Below are 20,417 nucleotides of genomic sequence, written 5' to 3' on the forward strand. Positions count from 1 at the left end.
CTAGCTCCTCCATTGGGGGCCCTGTGATCCATCCAATAGCTGACTGTGAGCATCCACTTCTGTGTTTGCTAGGCCCCGGCATAGTCTCACAAGAGACATCTATATCAGGGTCCTTTCAGCAAAAACTTGCTAGTGTATGCAATGGTGTCAGGGTTTGGAGGCTGATTATGAGATGGATCCCCAGGTATGGCAGTCTCTAGATGGTCCTCAGCTTACATTTCTACATTGCTGTTCATTACCAAAGGAAGTCAAGACAGGAATTCAATCAGGTCAGGAAGTAGGAGCTGATATAAAGGTCATGGAGGGATGTTACTTACTGGCTTGCTTGAGTTCCAGATATAGTCAAGTTGACAACCAGGAATAGCCACTAAAAAATTGCTAAGCCTTCTAATTCTTTTTCATTCTAATTAAGCAACACAGTATGTACAATCTACTGGTGAGAGGCTCAGATCGGGATGGAGCCACAGATGGGCTGTCCTCTGAATGTGACTGCAGAATCAAGATTTTGGATGTCAATGATAATTTCCCCATCTTGGAGAAGACCTCAGTAAGTCATTATTCTAATTATTTTTCTCCCCTGTTAATGATCAGTTTGTCTTTATGTTTATTCAGAAGCCTGGCTGTTATAGCGTGGGAGAACTCAGCTTTATTATATAAACTTTAGCATTTCTTATGAATGGTAACACATCTATATGTTTGTCTTTTTATTTTTTAACATTTGATATTTTACTTTAGAATATTTTGTTTTATTTTTAACAACTTTTAATTTTTATTTTTATTTCTGTCTGTATTGGTGTTTTGCCTACATGTATGTCTGTGTTGGGGTGTCAGATTCCCAGGAACTGAAGTTACAGACAATTGTGAGCTGCCATGTGGATGCTGGGAATTGAAACTGGGTCCTCCAGAAGAGCAGCCAGTGCTCTTAACTGCTGAGCCACTTCTCTACCCATATCTTTTTATTTTTATTTACATTTATTTACTGTATGTGTGTGTGAGAGAGAGAGAGATGTGTGTGATGTGTCAGCACACATGTGCCATGGTACACATATAGAAGTCAGAGGACAACTTGCAGGAGTTGGTTCTCTCCTTAGGCCATGTAGGTCCCAAGGTTCAAACTCTGGTTATAAGTCTTGGCAGGAGGTGTCTTAACCCACTGAGCCATCTTTCCTGCCCCTATATATTTATCTTTGACTCATCGTTCCAAGCAAACCTCCTCTGTAAAACCAGTCCCTTCCACATACTCTACACACAGAAATGTGGGTAGTTTTCTGATCCAATGAAACAATAGTAGCGCTTTTGTATAAGCATTGCTGAGTTAATTATACTAGAGTCCCAGACATCCTCAACTCCCATTCTCACCTTCATCACAAAGTATCATAAATCTGTGACTAGGGATGTAGTATAGTTGGCAGAATGGTTGCCTAGCATGATTGGAGCCCTGAGTTTGATCTCCAGAAACAGTGCTGCCGGGCATACCTGTAGTCAATGCTCTTGGGAGGTAAAAGCAAAAGGAGCACAAGTTCAAGGTCATTCTCAGCTACATAACAAAGTCAAGACTAGCCTTAAGTTAGAAAAAAATTACAAAATCCAAATAACAGAGCCAAGAATGGCTTGTCACCTGTTTTAATAAAAATATTTCCTTCTCCTCCTCCTCCTCTTCTCCTTCTCCTTCTCCTCCTCCTTCTCTTCCTCCTCCTCCCCTTGCTCCTCCCCCTTCCTCTTCCTCTTCTTTCTTCTTCATTCTTCTCCCATGTTGTCTCTCACTACCTTGTGCTGGAACAGTGACATGATAAGCAGTGCCTGTGAAGAGTTTGTGGCCCACAAAGTCCAATGTTTACTACTTGGCCATTAACAGATTATTTAAAAATATGTCATTATTTATTTAAAAGATAAAAATAGGCCGGGCGGTGGTGGCGCACGCCTTTAATCCCAGCACTTGGGAGGCAGAGGCAGGCGGATTTCTGAGTTNNNGAGTTCGAGGCCAGCCTGGTCTACAAAGTGAGTTCCAGAACAGCCAGGGCTATACAGAGAAACCCTGTCTCGAAAAACCAAAAAAAAAAAAAAAAAGATAAAAATAAATCAAAAATGAATATGAAAAAATGAAGCAGCAATGGAATATCGATTTCACATGTAGCATATGAAAACAATCTTATTATCTTACAATCTTATTATTATATTTGTGACTGTCTAGATGCCATTTTAAAATGATACAAAAATTGCTGGCATAGTTGGTTGTATTTTAGAGATAATCATATGATAGTAAATGTCTTTCTTCCTTTGCAAATCCATGACATGGGCTTGACCTGTTTATTTCAGTACTCAGCAAGTATTGAAGAAAATTGTTTGAGCTCAGAACTGATACGACTACAAGCAATCGATCTGGATGAAGAAGGCACTGATAACTGGTTGGCACAATACTCCATCCTCTCTGGCAATGATGGGAACTGGTTTGAAATCCAAACAGATCCAAAAACCAATGAAGGCATTTTGAAATTGGTCAAGGTAAGCATGGGATCCATAAAGAAGATCCAAGTGATTCTTAGGTTGAGAGTGTGCCTTCAGAAAGTACTTCAGAGCCTGAATCCCCTCCATATTCATGAGTTTCCTGGACTGGGATGAAGAAGTCTTCCTGACCAGCAGCACAGTCTTTATTAGCAAGAAAGCTAAAGCTATATTGTTCTTGTAGTGGTCAACATTTCACTAGGAAAATACCCTCAAAGTAAGTAGTATGTCTGTTACAGCAAATAGTGATGCCAGCGTATGACGTAAAACCCATCAAGGAGTGAAATATTGGTGGGATAGGAGAAGGTGAGATCTTTCTGAACCAGAAAAGGCTTCATGCAGCAAGCAGAGTAACTGGAGACCCACTCATTGGGGTTATTGATGTAATACCAAAAGGAGAAAACACTAGTCTTTACTAAGCAATTGCAATATTCTACACTAGCTATCATGCAATAAAGTCCATCTGTAGGAAGGTTCTGCACACAGACCCTCCTCTAACTCACACCACTCTGGGAAGAAAAGCTGTGATTCCTTTTTATAGAAAATGAGACAAAATCAAAAAATGAATTGCTTCAGTTCTCCTGAGTGGCAAATGTTAAAGATGGGATCCACCAGGTCTGTGAGATCCCAGTCTGGAGATGGTAAACCAGGATTCAACAAAGAGCCAGTGTTGCTTACGTTAGCTTCCAGAGCAGTGTCTCACAGGCAGTGCCCAGCACACCTTGTTTCCACCACAGCCTTTCCACCTGTGACCTTTCATGTCCCCACATAAGTCACTCTAGATCAAAAGACTGAATTCACCTTTCATCTGGGAAACTCAGTTCAAAGGTGACTGTTTCTCAGGGTGTGGCGTTTACTTGAGTGTGCCTAAAAAAGGAGCCATCTTGTCAACCAGACCCATTGCAACTAAGTTACAGTATTGGGCAGATGGTAAGAGCATGATTTCTTAGAATTGTTTGCATCATCTCAATAATGATTATATGTTTGCCAACATCCTAGATATTGTCTATTTATTCTGTCATTACTCCTTTAAAGAGAGTCTCAAATGTAAATTCTACAAAAGGAGGTCTGAGCTCTAATTACTCAGTCAATAATTATAGTGATTTTTGATCAATTCTAGATTTACTTTTTATTTTTTATAGAAAGAAGTCCTTTTTTTATTTTAAAGTTTTTTTATATAAACAGATGAAAATTCTAAAATAGTCTCAATTTTAGCCCAGGGCCCATCTAGCATGTTCAAGGTCCTAGGTTCTATTCACACCATCATAACAAACAAAGATAAAAAAATAACAAATGAAACTATAAAGTTAACTCATCGACACATGCACAAAATGTTTCATAAGTGATCATAAGTGATCACGTGCATAAGGAAACCTTGTGAAACTAAAATTACCTCAATTTAAGAATCAGAATTGCACAATTTTGCTCTAGTATATAGCCTCCTCATCATGTTTCTTCTTCTATCTAAAAGGAGCACTGGTCTGGGGAGATGGCACAGTTGATAATGCACTTGCCATAAAACATGAGGACCAAAGTTCATTCAAATCCTCGGAACCCAGTAAAAAGTCATTTGGGCCTGAGGAAGAGCACAAGCAAGAGCACAGGAAACAGAGGCCCGGGGCAGGCGGGGGGGGGGGGGGGCCCCCCAAGGCAAGCTCACTAGCTAGACCAGCCAAACATTTCAATTTCAGAGGGAGACTCTACCTCAATATATAAGGTGGAGCACCACTGAGAAAGACACCCAGCATCAGCCTCAGGCCTCCATACACATGCGCACGTGCACACACACATATACACACACACACACACACATCTATGACACTCATGAAAACATACTTAAACACATCTATATACGTCACACCCTCATCCTCCTCCCAAAGAAAGAACCGTTTACTAGTGCAAGCCTGTTTGCGTCTGTCTGTCGTTTCAGATGCTGGATTATGAACAGGAACCTAACATTTACCTCAGCATTGGAGTTAGAAACCAAGCCGAGTTTCACCATTCAGTAGCATCTCAATTCCAAATGCACTCTACCCCTGTGAGAATCCAGGTTGTTAACGTGCAGGAAGGACCGACCTTTAGCCCAAGTTCCATGACGTTCACTCTACGAGGAGGAATGAGGGGAGACTCCTTAATGAACTATGTGCTTGGCACATACACAGCCATAGATATGGACACAGGAAACCCTGCAACCAATGTCAGGTATGGTGAGCACTTGTTCATACTTGTGTGGTAGTTCTAGCCACTGTTCATTTATGTGGTACATGCTACAAAATTTGTGTAGTGTTTGGGGAAAGGGACGTCTTTCTCTTGTTGCTTGTTTTAGGAGACTATGACAGTATTTGGCATTTTCTTGGAATTTAGTAACATGCTACTGGGAGCTCTGGTTATGGAGTCAGCGCACCTGAAATGATTGCAACATTAAAGTACTGTTTCCATGAGAGTCTTTTTGATCCTCTGAGCTCAGCTGTACTACCCTGAACTTAGCCTGAATAGGTTATATTGTAGCCAGTGGCACACCATAAAGAATGACTCACTACCTGTTTTCATAAAAGCTGTGGCTATCTGAGATGACTTTCAACTCTCTGCTTGACCTAAAAGGGAAAAAAAAAGAAAGAGTGAAAGAGGCTGAGACATCAGTGCTTCAGAAATATGTGAACATAAAGAGCCAAAACAGAAAAAGAGAACAGTACACATTTGGGGCACGGGGCATAGAGGCTATACACAAAAGGTGCTAGAAATCTCTAAAATGGTCTTCTCTTTACCCTTTCCATCTGTCTCCTCCTCTTTCTTCTCAGTACTTGTGGAGTGAACAAAGTCTATAAGTGTAATAATCTAATTGGCTTTGAGGACAACTTCTGAAGGTAACTCCCATGAGGAAATGACAGAGAGGATCAGACAGGAAGCGCGGGTGCTTGACCTCACCTGCTGGAGAACCCCAGATTTTTCCAATCAGCTTATCCTTTAGATCCTTATCCATAACAAGACCCAGACAGAAAGGTGGCTAAGGGCTACCACCAACCCCTAAGCAAGCCAGCAGTCTGGCACTCTAAAACCAGCCTGCCTCACACCCACAACCAGCTAGCAGAACCTGCCATGCATAAAAATAAATATTTGGTTTTCAAACTACATAAAGGGCAGGGCGGTGGTGGCGCACACCTTTAATCCCAGCACTTGGGAGGCAGAGGCAGGCAGATTTCTGAGTTCGAGACCAGCCTGGTCTACAGAATGAGTTCCAGGACAGCCAGGGCTACAGAGAGAAACCCTGTCTCGAAAAAACAAAAACAAAAAACAAAATCAAACTACATGAAGAATATTTGTTATTGCTTAATATTAATTAATAGACCTGAGATATATCCACACATTTTACTATATAATTAAAATTGAAAAGAGGAATGATGAGGTATTGTTGTCAACCTAACACAATACATTTAATCCTGGATTCTCACTGGGACACACACACGTACATTTTGTAAACTAAGACAATTGTTATGATGAATCAATGAACACAAGTATGGGTTCATTGTATTATAGTTCTGATGTGATTTAAAAGTCTAACTTGCACGAAAAGCATAATAATGAACTTGTTTATTTAAAAACAGGTATGTCATAGGGCATGATGCAGGCAGCTGGTTAAAAGTTGATTCAAGGACTGGTGAGATACAGTTTTCTAGGGAATTTGACATGAAGTCAAAATATATTACGGATGGGATGTATGCAGCACAGATCCTGGCTATAGATGGTAAGAAACTTCTTTTTAATATTCTAACATGATTAATATATGAATATAATTACATGAACTACTATTAATTCAACTATTCTACTGTCGATAGTTGTATCACTGAAAATGTATTACTTAGTGGTATAAATGAAACATAAAACTGAAAGTTTTTAGTATGTTAGATTAAGAACTAAACTTATCGAACTTAAAAAATAGAAAGAATTTAACTATATGCATAACCATAAATTATACTCAAGCCAAAACTTATCTCACTTAGTTTCAAATCAGTGGTCTATAGGATGGAACTGAAAAGTTAGATATTGTGTAAATAAAAGTTTGTTTCTATTTATGGCCGCATTGCTTGAGTATGGCTAATCTCACTTGTAGAGTATGTGAGGAATGCTTCCTCACCGTCAGGATTACAAACTGTGCCCAAAGTTTATTACAGGGTCACCTTGGTGGGAGGCAGTGAGCCTGAGAGCACGCTTACTTTAGCCACCAAAACTTAGATATGATGAGAAACCTGCCTGTTGCTTAAGTAAACAACACTGTCTGTTGTAAGATGCTCTTGGTCCAGAAAGTTTCAGATGATTCAAATTCTACCATCTTTAAGCAAAGATTGATCAACTTCCTTCATGGAAAAAAAATTGATGTCATATTCCTTCTGGAGAATAGCAATAGGAATTAGTTTATTTGCAGATAATCAATGATTCTCCAGATCAGTACCTAGGAAGCCAGCTGCTACAGAGCAAATGAAGTGAAGTCAGAAAGAAAGAAAAGAGATAAATGTCTCAACTGTATCCCTAAAGGAAGTCTGAGGAGGTTGGGAAGTGAACAGCTCTATCTGGCCTTTACCATATACGGGGACAAAGGCAAATGACTCAATTTATGCCTAAGGGAAGTCAGAGGTACTAGTTAATGAACGGCTCTAGCTGGCCTTTAAAGGGTTCGGAGAGAAAGGTGAGGCTCTATCTGGACACTTTAAAGGTGAATTACTAAATGCAAGGCTCAAAAAGAAAAAGAAAAAAAGAAACTAAAAGCACAATAAAGTCCAAGAACTGAGCCATGTGTTTTTGTCTTCATACAGAGTGCCTCTTTCAATGTTCAGGTCAGTTATATATATCTAACATTTTCTTTCTTATTGTCAGCATTCTGGAAGGTTTGTTTTTTTTTTTCAAAACAGAGTCTAACATACCTTGATCATATGTGAAAATCTGCAATAAGTAGAACAAAAACATAATTATGGCTCAAGAGAGAAAAGAAAAAGTGTTACCAAAATGCACTAAAAGATTAAAAAGGGTGTTGCTTACCTAAGCACAGGATCTATGTGGGCAGAGAGCATCATCATCTGGGTGGTTCTCTTTGAACCAGAATGTGTACACAGCAAGCAAGCAAGGAGGAGCCCTGGAAAGCAAGCTTTATAACAACAACTTCTGCTTTGGTTAACAAATCAAATCACAAGGCCACAAGTCAGCTACAGGGAGCCAAAAATGAGAAATAGAACCAACAATGGAACAATGTGCTGTGTCTCTAATAAAAGAGTAAGCAAACAGACACTTTAGAAAGTCTCGTGATGATAAACTATGGGAACAGAATCACATGTAATAAAGACAGGCTCTTGGCTTATTATCACTTCGGTATCCAAAAGCATCTTTGGGTAAACAAGATGGTTCAGTGAGTAAAGGTCCTTGCTGCCAAGCCTGATGAACTGAGTTCTGTTTCTAGGACTCACATGATGGAAGCAGAGAATCAACTACTGCAAGGTGTCCTTTGACCTTCACGTACTTGCTGTGGTGTGCACACACAGACACACACACACAAATACACAGGTGTGAACATACAAACACATACACACAGACACACACAAACACACATATACAAGCACACACAGACACACAAATCCACACACAAATAAATTAAAAATACAAAATATATTACCCTTAAAATAGTGAGTTTCCAAATGAGAAAATCAAGGCTCCTTGCAGGGTAATAACAACAATACTTTATTCATTATAACACAGCATAAAGTAGGAAGTGGACTTCTCTCATTTTTATCATTTTATTCATTTTTATCTTCTGCCTTTTCTAATAAACTATACTGACCAATACTTTCTTTCAAGTAGATTAGGGGAAACTTGATATTTTTCCTAGAAAAGCCATTAGAGAGAGAAATAAACAAAATTTCTTATCAACAAAAAGAACAATAAAATATGCAAGCAATTGTAACAACCCACACACACACCAGAGTTATGAATACTGCACCACTCACAGAGCCTGTCTGACCCTGAATGGGGTGGTTGACAGCTGCTGCGGGGTCCACCCCATTAGGACAGGATGAGAAGAGCAAAGGATGAACATTCTTTGAAGTGCATCCATCTTCCATCTCCATGTTCATTGAGATCAAGAGAATGAGAGGAAGAGAAAATGCATCTGCAGAAAAGTGAGCAGCATTCACAAGAGAAGAAAGGCTGAGAGAATGCTAGGGAAGCCGCAGTAACTGATGCAACCCAGCCAGCCAGAAACCATCACACCTCCCACATCACTCACACTACTCACACTTCCTATGGCATCGATGTGGGATAGAAATTGGAATCTTCTCCCTGACCTTGCTTACCCGAACTCCCATGATGCTTTCCTTTTCAGATGGCTCTGGGAGAACAGCTACAGGAACCATATGCATTGAGATTCCTGATGCCAACGATTACTGTCCCGTCATTTATGCTGAAAGCAGAAGTGTCTGCACCCATGCTTCGTCTGTCAGGATCTATGTCAACGATCATTCTTTCGGGTCCCCCTTTACCTTTTGTGTAGTTGATGAGTCACCAGACATAGCTAATATATGGGATATCAGGTCCATCAATGGTAAGTAGACTGGAAAGGTGCTCACACTTGAAGGTCCAAAGCAAAGCAATGACCAAATATAGTCCAATACTCAAACATAATCTTATGCCTTTTTCTATGACATAGCTACATTAAATAAAAATTAGCCAGGCAGCAGTGACACACACCTTTGATCCCACTGCTTGGGAGGCAGAGGCAGGTAGATATCTGTGAGTTCAAAACCATCCTAGTTGCTGGACTTGAGTTCCAGGACAGCCAGGGCTACAAAGAGAAATCTTGTCTCAAAAAAAATTTATACACACACATCTCAGGTATACTATACTAGACATTTTTTCGGGGTGGGGGAAAAATCAGTCTGGAAAAAAAGTCAAAATATTTCAATACTACAGTTGAAAACTATAGTATGTAAATACCAGCTAATTCATTATTTTATACATGTGGGCAGTAATCCAATGTTTAATTCCTTGAAATATACAGATAATTTGACTAACACTAAAGGTCACATTTCCCCACTTTAAATAATTCCAGTCAAATACACAAATGTCTCTTAAATCCTCCTATCCTGAAGATATTCATTCACTTTCTTCTCACCAATGAAACTGTTTCTATAATGAGCTATTTGTTCATTCTTATCAATAAGGGTAAAAATTTAAATCCAAATTGTCAAATATTACAGAAATAGTTGAACAAACCATGGAATATGTCACTTAGATGTGGTACTCTTGAATGTGGCAGTACATGCTAGAGCCAATGACAAGGGTACCTAATAGAAAGGGAGACAAGTATGGGGTATGGCCCTCTCCATATACAGATCCTTCAACTCTGGTCTTAAAGACACAGAACTTGGAGAGAGGAGCTGAGTCTGCCTAGAGCATCAGGAAGGGTTACTGCCAGGGAACTTTAACCTCTTCCCTCTATCTTCCTTGTTCTCCAGGAACCTCTGCAATCCTTATGACTGAGCAGACTTTGTCTCCAGGACCCTACCAAATCCCCATCCTCGTGAAGGACAGTCACAACCGAGCATGTGAATTGCCACAGACCGTGCTGTTAGATGCCTGCTTTTGTGATGACCACCATGTGTGCTTGCACTCCAGTACCACAGGCATCTACACTGGGGACACCACCTGGGTGACCGATGACATGTATGGGACTGTCACTGATGATGGAGTTAGGCAGTCAAACGTCGGACTTGGCCCAGCAGGGATTGGCATGATTATTTTGGGGCTCTTGCTACTGCTCTGTAAGTACTACATAGAGTCTCTTCTTAGATGCATCAGGATTGCTAAATACATTTGACCATTTCTTTCTGGTATCTATAGCCATCTTGGGGCTGACAAGGGATCATGCCTTTTTATACTGATAACTACAAAGATCAAGAGTTTGTGATCTTCCTAAAGATGGGAAACATGTGCAAATCATTAAGAGTAACATAGGTGCATATAAAATAGATCCTATAATAGAAGCTTTATAAAAATGATTCAAAGTAGAAAGGCAAGAACAAAAGACCCAAAGGAGGTAAGTTGTAGAATTGTTTACAGACCTGGATTTAAAAGAGGCCCTAAAACTTGAGGATTTTCTCATAGTGGTGATCTAAAAGGCAATCTAGGGCAAAGAGCAGCCTGGAGCTATAGCCAGGTGGGATACTGCAAACCACTAGTCAGTGAGGCCCCTGGGCTAAGTCTTGAGCACCAACAAAATAACAGACAGGCTGGAGAGAGAGATTGAAGGGCTGAGCACATGGAGGAAGTAGAAGTCAAAAAGTAGAAGCAGTAAACCCTGCATGGAGGCTCTTAGGTAACATGCCTGGAGCAATAAGTGATCTGGGCTTTGATTCCAGGCAATGAGGGATCAATGATTACTGGGCTCTTGGGTGAGCTGCTCCCTCTGATAGAGCAGGATCCAGGGAAAGTGGTTTCGAGAAGCCCCAGACTCTACTCTAAGACCCTGGTCCTAGGAATGTCAAAGCCCTGAGCAAAACTCTCAGAAGGAGGCCTGCCTTCCCTGTGCTTTATTTTCAAGCATATGGATCTTCAAAAGAGAGTTCAATTACGTACTTTAGATTGCCCCTAAAATATTTAGACTTCATGGGGAGTCCAATACTGGGTTCTTAATCAAAACAATTAAACTGTACTGTTGATATATGTTTGTGAATGAGCAAAAATTAAAACGTTGTTGTTTTGAGAGATAAGAAAATAGTTATCTGTTGTTTAACAGACTTCCTTAAAATGACCTATGTTTTTGCAAGGTTATAAAAAAAATCATGAATGATTCTGGAAATGTCTTTGGAAATTTCCCAGAACCTGTCCTATGGCATGTTAGCAGTCATGATAAACAACTTTAAGTCAGTAGTTCTCAACCCTAGACACGCATAAAAATTTTTGAGATGTCTTTACAATGATTCATACCTGACGGAACCTAAGCATTAGCACCTTAAGTCCTCCTGACCTAGGCTTTAAAACGCAGGGTCAATACCATTTTCATCAGACTAGGTATCTTGGGGAAAGGTCAAAGCTCAAATTTCGAAATGCAGTTTCTATTGTCTATACACCTTTCCTTCAGTCTTCTAAAGTTGGGGTGTCACATGGAAAACCATCCAGAGTGGAGGATCGACTGACTGGTAGGTCAGGAGTTGCATATTTCAATAGACATATACAAGTTTTTAAGCATGGAAATAAAGGACTTGGAGTCAGAGAACTGAGTTAGATTCCTGAATATGTCATCAGTTGCCTTAGAAGTCCTGAAATTCGGGGGGAATGGGGCTATCTTGATTAGAGTTTCTGTTGCTGCAAGGAAACACCATGAGCAAACGCAAGTTGGGATGGAAAAGGTTTATTTGCTTACACTTCTACATTGCTGCTCATCACAAGTCTGGTCAGGAAACTCAAACAGGGCAGTAGCTGATGCAAAAGCCATGGAGAGGGTGCTGCTTACTGGCTTGCTTCCCCTAGCTTGCTCAGCCTACCTTCTTACAGAAATGAGACCAACCAGTCATCAGCCAAAATAGTCTGGGCCTTCCCCCATTGATCACTAATTGAGAAAATGCCTTGCAGCTGGATCTCATGGAGGCATTTTTCTCAACTGAGACTCCTTTTCTCTCTGATGCCCCTAGCGTGTGTCAAGTTGACACACAAAACAGCCAGTACAGGGGTCCTCCTTTCAAATCAGTTAGTAGAGAGTCTGGATTACAGAGCCTCACACCTCTCTGCTTCCAGCTCTCAGGTCCCATGTGATTTGGTGTTTGTGTTTCTAAAGATGGATGGTCACATTTTGATACTTCATTCTCTGGGGAGGAGAGCTCTCTAGATCTGATACATCTAGAGCAGACATTACCTGTGTATTTATCCCTTTGGTTCCAATTATGGTGGGCAGTTGAGATTAACTCTCTTCACTTTCTTGGCCAGTGTCACCCCTTTTACTGCTCATGTGTTGCTGCAAGCGAAGACAGCCAGAAGGCCTGGGAACAAGGTTTGCCCCTGTGCCTGAGGGAGGCGAAGGAGTGATGCAGCCCTGGAGAATAGAGGGGGCTCATCCGGAAGACAGGGTGAGTGGAGTGGACCGCCGCTTTCCACAGAAATGCGTGGTTTCGGTGGAAACTCAGCCGGCCTTGACAATTCCATGCAGGCAAAGTAAATAGGTCTTAGCTTTTAAGGGGAGAATGTGAAACATTTACTTTGAAATATTTCTTTTTCTTCCAGGATGTATCAAATATTTGTGTACCCATGACAGCATCTAATACCCAAGATCGCATTGATTCATCTGGTCAGTTGCCATTCAGTTCTGTTTCCTTTTCTAAGGTTTATGAAAGTATTCTATCAAACAATCTCAAGTTAAATAGTTTATAAATTAGCATATGTGTGTATGTCATTGCTTGAGAGTGCATACAGAGTTACACTCTGCTTGAGGTGGCCACCAATTTTTCTATCTGAAGTTACAGTCAAGCAAAATATAATGCAATGATTTAACAGGCACATTCTGAAGCCATAACTGGGGTTTTGTTTCTACCTCTGCCACTTATTAGTAAGAAGTTCCTAGAAGACCCAGCCTCCCTGGTTGTAGCCCTTCTCCTTGAAAGGAAGGCTACATGGCACTTATGTAATCAGTGTTGTAATTCTATATAATGTGATGTTTAAAAAATTCTTTACACAGCATTGATGTAAAGATTTTTTAATGACATATATGTTATATAGAATGTATAACCATGCAGCAGGTATTAGGTATGATGGATGGATTGATGGGTGAATGGATGGATGGCTGATGGATGGGTGAGTGGGTAGATGATGGATGGATGGATGGATGGATGGATGGATGGGTGGGTTTTCCTGTGTGCTACAATGTACATAATTAGAGTAGTACCTATTTATTGTAATGAGTATCTATAACAAAAGTTAAGTTATTGACAGAAAAGGGAATCAGATGTGTTTTTTGAACATTCTTTAAACTCACATGTACTTTTCCTGAACCAGTGTCATACACTCTGCTAAACTTAACCAGTCCCACATAGCACAAAAAAACTTAAAAGTACCACGCAATTGGGAATGACTGATCCAAGCAGAGATTGTCCAGTTCTAGAGCAGACATGAAATATTCCAGTGTTGATTTCTTAGTACCTAAAGCTTGACACTTTCCATATAAAGAGTGTGTATGATTCCCAAGTAAGCCAGATCTCCAGTGCACGTGCAAATGAGGACTGGAGAATTGGCTGCTGGAAGCAGGCTGGTCCTTGCTTGGGGGGGAAGGGAATAGGTTGAACCCCATTAAGGGGCCTAGGTCATAGCAATTGATGGGCCTGAACAGACCTAGTGCCTACCTCTACATTCTGTATCTTTAAATACCCAGGCAAATGTTGTATGCATGAGAATGAGCCCTGTCCGGTAGCCGTCTCCCTCTGTAACACCTAACTTTTGTCAAGTTAGAAAACTATTTATGATCCCAGTGGCTCACTGCCCAGCTTTCTTAAATCACTCCTGTGTTGTGTTGGTGATGGAGCAAGGGCTGACAGTATTCTGTGTGCATAAGCCAGGTAATTTGAGCATTGTCATGGAAAAACCCTGTCTTTCCAGAAATCTACACCAATACTTACGCTGGTGGAGGAACAGTGGAAGGTGGCGTGTCAGGAGTGGAGCTCAATACAGGTGTTGGGACAGCCACAGGCATGGTGGCTGCAGGAGCGACAGGGACCCTAAGGAAGAGGAGTTCAACTATAGGGACTCTTCGGGAATACCAAGACACTGGCATGAACATGGCCTTCCTGGACAGCTACTTCTCCGAGGTAAGCCTCTAACAGCTTACACACACAGACTTGGAAAGAATAGCTGGAGGGGTGGAAATATATTTGGTTGCTTTTAACCCTATCCCAATCTCATATAAAACATTTTTTAATGTTTTTTCAGCTCTTAAAAGACATAAAGCCAATATATAGCAGTGTTTCACATTTCACTACTATGACAAGACCAACATCTCCCATCATCCCCTGCTTCCCTTTTTTTAACATCTTTTCTTCTGGTTTTCCCCTTTAGTTCCCATAGTAACAACAGAGCAAATGGATGTTGATAAATAATCAAAACTTCATTCATATCCTCTAGGACACCACTCTTGTTCTCCAGGTAGAACCAATGAAGAGAAAACATAAAAGACAGGACAGGACAATGATGTGGCTCAGTTGGTAAAGTACTGTCCAAGTATATACAAGACCCTGGGTTCAGTCCCCATCACAAACCATACTTGGTGGCACACACCTATAATCCCTACATTTGGGAGATGGAGACAGGAGGATCAGAAGTTTGAGGTCATTCCCAGCTACATAGCCATCCTGTGATTGCTTAGAACTGTGAGAGATGGATGGGATGGATACATGAGAATCTGTCTCAGGATAACGATGATGATGATGATGATGATGTGATAGTTATGGTTATCATTATTAGTATTATTAGTATGACAGGGCTGGGAACACAGGATTTAAAGCTGGACCATGCATTAGCACAACTTGCTGACAGGCAAGAACCTAGGATCTAGGTTCACTTTTCTCAGTTTAGTGCCCAAACTTTTGTATCCCAAGGAAAAAGTGTCAAGGTTCTGTTAGCATGCCAAAGAAATGTTCCAATATACTGTGTTTGTTTAATAGTATCATAAACAGTAAATAAGCGTAGACTATAAGGATATATTAGCAATTAAGACCACTGGATGCTCTTCAGAGGACCTAGGTTCAATTCCCAGCACTCACACGGTGACTCATAACCATTAGTAACTCCAGTTCCAGGGGATCCAACACCATCTTCTAACACCATGCATACACATGGTACACAAATATGCATACAGGCAAAATACCCATAGACATAAAAATAAGATAATTTTTTAAAAGAGTAAATAATTCCTCATATTGAAAACCTTTATTTTGTTTAATCAGCAATATATTTTTCTCTGTCTCCATTAGACTTATTCCTCAAATGCTAGTAGTACATAAATTTCACCATTGCTCTTTGGAAAAAAGAAAAAGTCTGAGCATGCTGTAACCACACAAGACCAGTCTGTTCAACATTCCATCATGGATAGGGAGGTCCCCATGAGGCCCCGCCCTCTGTGACAAGCTATTGGCAGTTAATGGTTGCTATCAGAGGTGGGAATGGACATTTTCTTCAGTTATGTACTCACTAATGAGTAGCTCAGGCTCCAGTGATTTCCCCCCTTACCTGTGCTTAAGCAAGCAACCCCAACTCAGTACATTAAAAAAAAAAAAAAGATTAAAGTCATGAAAGCAGCAAGAAAACTAGAGAGGAAGAAAAGGGGGTTCAGAGGCAGTGTAGAAGATTAGAGAGAGTAATGAAGGAAGGCAAACATAATCACAATATTAGGTACATGTATGAAATTATCAAAAATAAGCAAAAATAGCAGTTAAAAATTATTGCAAAACATATGAATAACATCAATTATTTAATATTGGATCAATACTACTAGTTTAGTCAACAAGTAGACTCAAATTATATGTACCCAAGAAATATTATTAAATCATTCCAAGAATTATAACTATATAAATATTATATATGTATATATTAATTATACACTTTATACACTAAAGACATTCCACTCCATCCACTACCTGGTGTTCCATGCAAGAATCTGAGGGAGTATCTAAGAGGTCATTCAGACTATGAAATGTCACCGTGATTTGGTTTTGACATCATAATATGCACTCACTCATTTCTGGTGGGCAAATGTGGAATGCAGAGCAAATGAAAAGCAACAGGGTTCAGGACGAAAGATAGGATTCACTTTGAGACTTTATTCTTCAACTGTTTGGGACTTGAGCATACAACCACTCTGTCTTAGTTAGGGTTTTACTGCTGTGAGCAGACACCATGACCAAGGCAAGTCTTATACAGGACAACATTTAATTGGTAACTCTGACGCTTACAGGTTCAGAGTTTCAGTCCAGTATCATCAAGGTGGGAACATGGCAGCATCCAGGCAAGCATGGTGCAGGAGCTGAGAGTTCTACATATTCATCTGAAGGCTACAAGCAGAGTACTCATTTCCAGGCAGTTAGGATGAGAGTCATATAGCCCACACCCACAGTGACATATCTACTCCAACAAGGCCACACCTACTCCAACATGACCACGCCTTCTAATAGTGCCATTCCCTGGGCTGAGCATATACAAATCATCACATTCTCTCTCTCTATCTCTCTGTTTCTCTTTCTCTCTGTCTCTCTGTCCCTCCCTTCCTCCCTTCTTCCTTCCTCCCTCTCTCCCTTACTCCCTTTCTTTAGTTATCTTATAACATAAAATGTCAGTGACATCCTGCAGACCTCTAGGATTCTGTGGAATGACATGCATGGTGGCACACATCTGTAATCCCACACATGTAAGAAAATTTGAAGCCAGCCCAGATTACATAACAAAACCCTCCCTCAAAAATAACATCAAGCCAAAACACAAAATCATGGACAGAGGGTTGTGAAATCTCATCATTAGCTGAAAAGCTATTGGCAATTGATGGCCACTAGAGGAGGGAGTCAGTTTGCTCCAGGGATGATGTAGCCCCTGAGAGACTACTCTTGGTCCAGTAGATGGTCCTACAGCCATGAATATGCAGGCAGCACTGAGGACACACGGCGGTTGGGGGGGGGCTGAGAGAGAAAAGTGGTAGAGGAGGAAGGAGGGGGTGTTGGGGAGGAGGGAAGGAGGGGAAGTTGATCAAAACACATTACATGCATATATGACGTATCTAACAATAAAAATAAATTTAAAAAGAAGAAATATGTTGGGACTGAGATTGAAATAAAATGTGTGGAACCCTTTATGGGCCAGAACAGGAAGGCGGATCTGACTGGTTCCTGCTTCCAGCCCTGGGCTCCTCCTAAGAGTTTAGTCTTAAAAGTCAATTTTGAAAAATAATTTGAAGCAAGGCATGATGATACACGCCTTTAATCCCACCTTTGGAAGCTTTAGGCAGGAGGATTGTGTGTTTGAAGCCTGTCTGAGCTCAAAAGTGAGACTGTCTCCATAATAGTAATTTGTAAAAGATCATAAGGACTCATCTTTCAGACCTTTCCATATTTAAACTTATCCCTGGCATCATCTTTGAATAGCTAAAGCCACAGAGGTCTTCAAGGAAATTCGAAGGAAAGTCTCTGACTGTCAGAGAATTTTCAGTTTTACGTATGTGTTTGTTCCAAATGGGTCTAATGTATCTCATTACAGAAATATTTGGAGACTAGCAAGATGACCCAGCATGTTTAGGATCTACCTGTCAGTAGGAAAGACCCAACCTGAAAGTTATCACCTGACCTCCATATGTGGTCTATAGTGCACACATATCTGCACACATGCAAACAAATAAATAAATGCATAAGTGTAAGAAACTTTTTTAAATAAATATTTTGAACATAACTAAACACATTTTTTTTTTGGTTTTTTTCCAGACAGGGTTTCTCTACGTAGCCCTGGCTGTCCTGGAACTCACTTTGTAGACCAGGCTGGCCTCGAACTCAGAAATCCGCCTGCCTCTGCCTCCCAAGTGCTGGGATTAAAGGCATGCCCCACCACTGCCCGGCCACATTTTATTTCTAAGTGATCTCAGAAACAAAAAATCATAAACCCAAAAGAATTGGATATTATCTGATTCAAAATACAAGGAAATACATTATCATTTATTACTTTTCAAATTAGGGGAACTAACACATATTCCTCAAGTTCTATACCCCATTAACTCACACAATGATCTCTATTTTAAAACACAATAATTTAGTAATACATCCAAGTATTGTTTTATTTCTTAATTTAATCCACAAAATCTTTAGGTCAGAAGTCACTGAAGCACAATTATTACTTCTCACTGGTTGATGTAAAGAAAAAGAAACTTAATTTCCTGCCTTTCCTCCCATCTTAGAAAGCGTATGCATATGCAGATGAAGATGAAGGCCGACCAGCCAATGACTGCCTGCTCATTTATGATCACGAAGGAACTGGGTCACCCGTGGGCTCCATTGGCTGCTGCAGTTGGATTGTGGATGACTTAGATGAAAGCTACATAGAGACTTTGGATCCAAAGTTCAGGACTCTAGCTGAAATCTGCTTGGACACAGAGATTGAACCCTTCCCTTCACACCAGGCCTGTATACCCATCAGCACTGACCTCCCTCTGCTGGGGCCTAATTACTTTGTCAATGAGTCTTCAGGAATGACTCTCTCAGAGGCTGAATTCCAAGCAGAAATGGCAGCAGCCTCTGAACCAATGATTCATGGGGACATCATAGTGACTGAGACCTACACTACTTCTGACCCATGTGTCCAACCCACAACGATTGTTTTTGACTCTCAGATTCCACCAAACGTAGTCGTGACCGAAACCGTAATGGCACCTGTGTATGATGTTCAAGGGAACATTTGTGTGCCTGCTGAGATAGCCAACACACACAATGTATACTATGCTGAGAGAGTGGTGGCTAGCCCTGGTATACCTGACATGGGCAACAGTAACATGAGTGATGCATGTATAGGACCAGTGATGAGTGGTGGTATTTTGGTAGGGCCAGAAATTCAAGTGACTCAAATGATGAGCCCAGACATTCACATAAGTCAAACCACGGGCTCCACCTCCCCAATGACTTCTCAACACCGAGTAACCAGATACAGCAATATACACTACTCCCGACAGTAAGTTCTCCATGGAAACTCTGTATTCTAATGCCCACCAACATCCCATCAAAGACATATAATGTGCTGTAGTCCACGTTTTAACACTCAGCAAACATTCACACATTCTAAGTTCAACAGGGCTCTTTGATGACAGCTTTGGGAGGATAAATACGACTACGCACTTTAGATAAACCTCTTTTTAGTTCTTTCTGTTTCTCAATAATGGGCCAAAAATACACCATAGAGTTAAAGGTGTTGTCTACCAAGTAGCACACCAGTCATGGTGCCAATCCTGAAAGTTCCCAGGCTGAATCAACAACCTGGGAAAGATGGAGCACACCAAAGTTGCAAATGAACTTTTATCTGCATCTTCTACCCATATTTTTCTTTAAAGAAATATTTTGATGTTTTTTTTTTTAATTTGGGCTAATGCTACATAGTGAAACCCTGTCTCAAGAAAATAAAATCAATTACTTCAGGACTGCATGTGTAGCCCAATGGTAGTGTTTGGCCAGCATGCCTGAAGCCCTATGCTAAATCCCCAGCACCAGAAAAAAATAACTGAAACAAGTGAAATGCAAATTTCTGAAAGGAAGGTGGCACATTTGTCAGTTCATATGAATTGTATTTTCCAAGAACTTTTCAAGACATGCAACATTAAGCATTATTATAACACTAAGCATGCCTTATATGAGAAAAGAGTTGGGGGTGGGCAGGCTAGAGAGATAGCTGAGTGTCAAGAGTACTTACTGCTCTTGCAGGGGACTCAGGTTCATTTCCTGCCATCCACACTGTGGCTCTCAACCATATGTAACTCCAACTCTAGGGGATCTGATGCCCTCTTCTAGTCCTGTTGGGCACTAAGCATGAACATGGTATATATACATACATGCAGTCCAAACACTCGGCACATAAAATAAATTTACAAGAGAGAGAGAGGAGGGGGGGGGGAGAGAGAGAGAGAGAGAGAGGAAGAGAGAGAGAAAGAGAAGTTTGTTAGCTAGAAATAACTTACTTGAGAGGATATATACATAAATATATATAATTGTACTTTATTGATTTATATTAATTTAAAATCACAAAAAAGAAACAGATCTTGGGAGATGTATTAGTATTTTCCCTATTGCAAGGAATGTTTTCCTTACTTTTGCTAATTATGTCAAAAATATGACATATTGTTTAATCGGTTTCCTTGGCCTGAGTCATGAAGGTTTCAC

General features: G+C 40.5%; 1 protein-coding gene across 1 annotated transcript in view; it reads left to right on the forward strand.

Annotated features, from left to right (window-relative positions):
• The window catches only part of Dsg4 (desmoglein 4), a 35,509-nt gene extending 16,069 nt beyond the window's left edge, over window positions 1-19,440 (forward strand). Inside the window, exons 7-16 of the mRNA XM_021150746.1 lie at window positions 413-547; window positions 2,317-2,502; window positions 4,433-4,704; window positions 6,105-6,244; window positions 8,867-9,085; window positions 9,999-10,304; window positions 12,466-12,605; window positions 12,760-12,823; window positions 14,125-14,333; window positions 18,452-19,440. Of these exons, the coding sequence (XP_021006405.1) occupies window positions 413-547; window positions 2,317-2,502; window positions 4,433-4,704; window positions 6,105-6,244; window positions 8,867-9,085; window positions 9,999-10,304; window positions 12,466-12,605; window positions 12,760-12,823; window positions 14,125-14,333; window positions 18,452-19,222 (2,442 nt within the window). The 3' untranslated portion in view covers window positions 19,223-19,440. The remainder of the gene's footprint in view (window positions 1-412; window positions 548-2,316; window positions 2,503-4,432; window positions 4,705-6,104; window positions 6,245-8,866; window positions 9,086-9,998; window positions 10,305-12,465; window positions 12,606-12,759; window positions 12,824-14,124; window positions 14,334-18,451) is intronic.
• Window positions 19,441-20,417: the final 977 nt, after the last annotated feature.

Source organism: Mus caroli, chromosome 18 (assembly GCF_900094665.2).
Source record: "Mus caroli chromosome 18, CAROLI_EIJ_v1.1, whole genome shotgun sequence".
Classification (NCBI taxonomy): domain Eukaryota; kingdom Metazoa; phylum Chordata; class Mammalia; order Rodentia; family Muridae; genus Mus; species Mus caroli.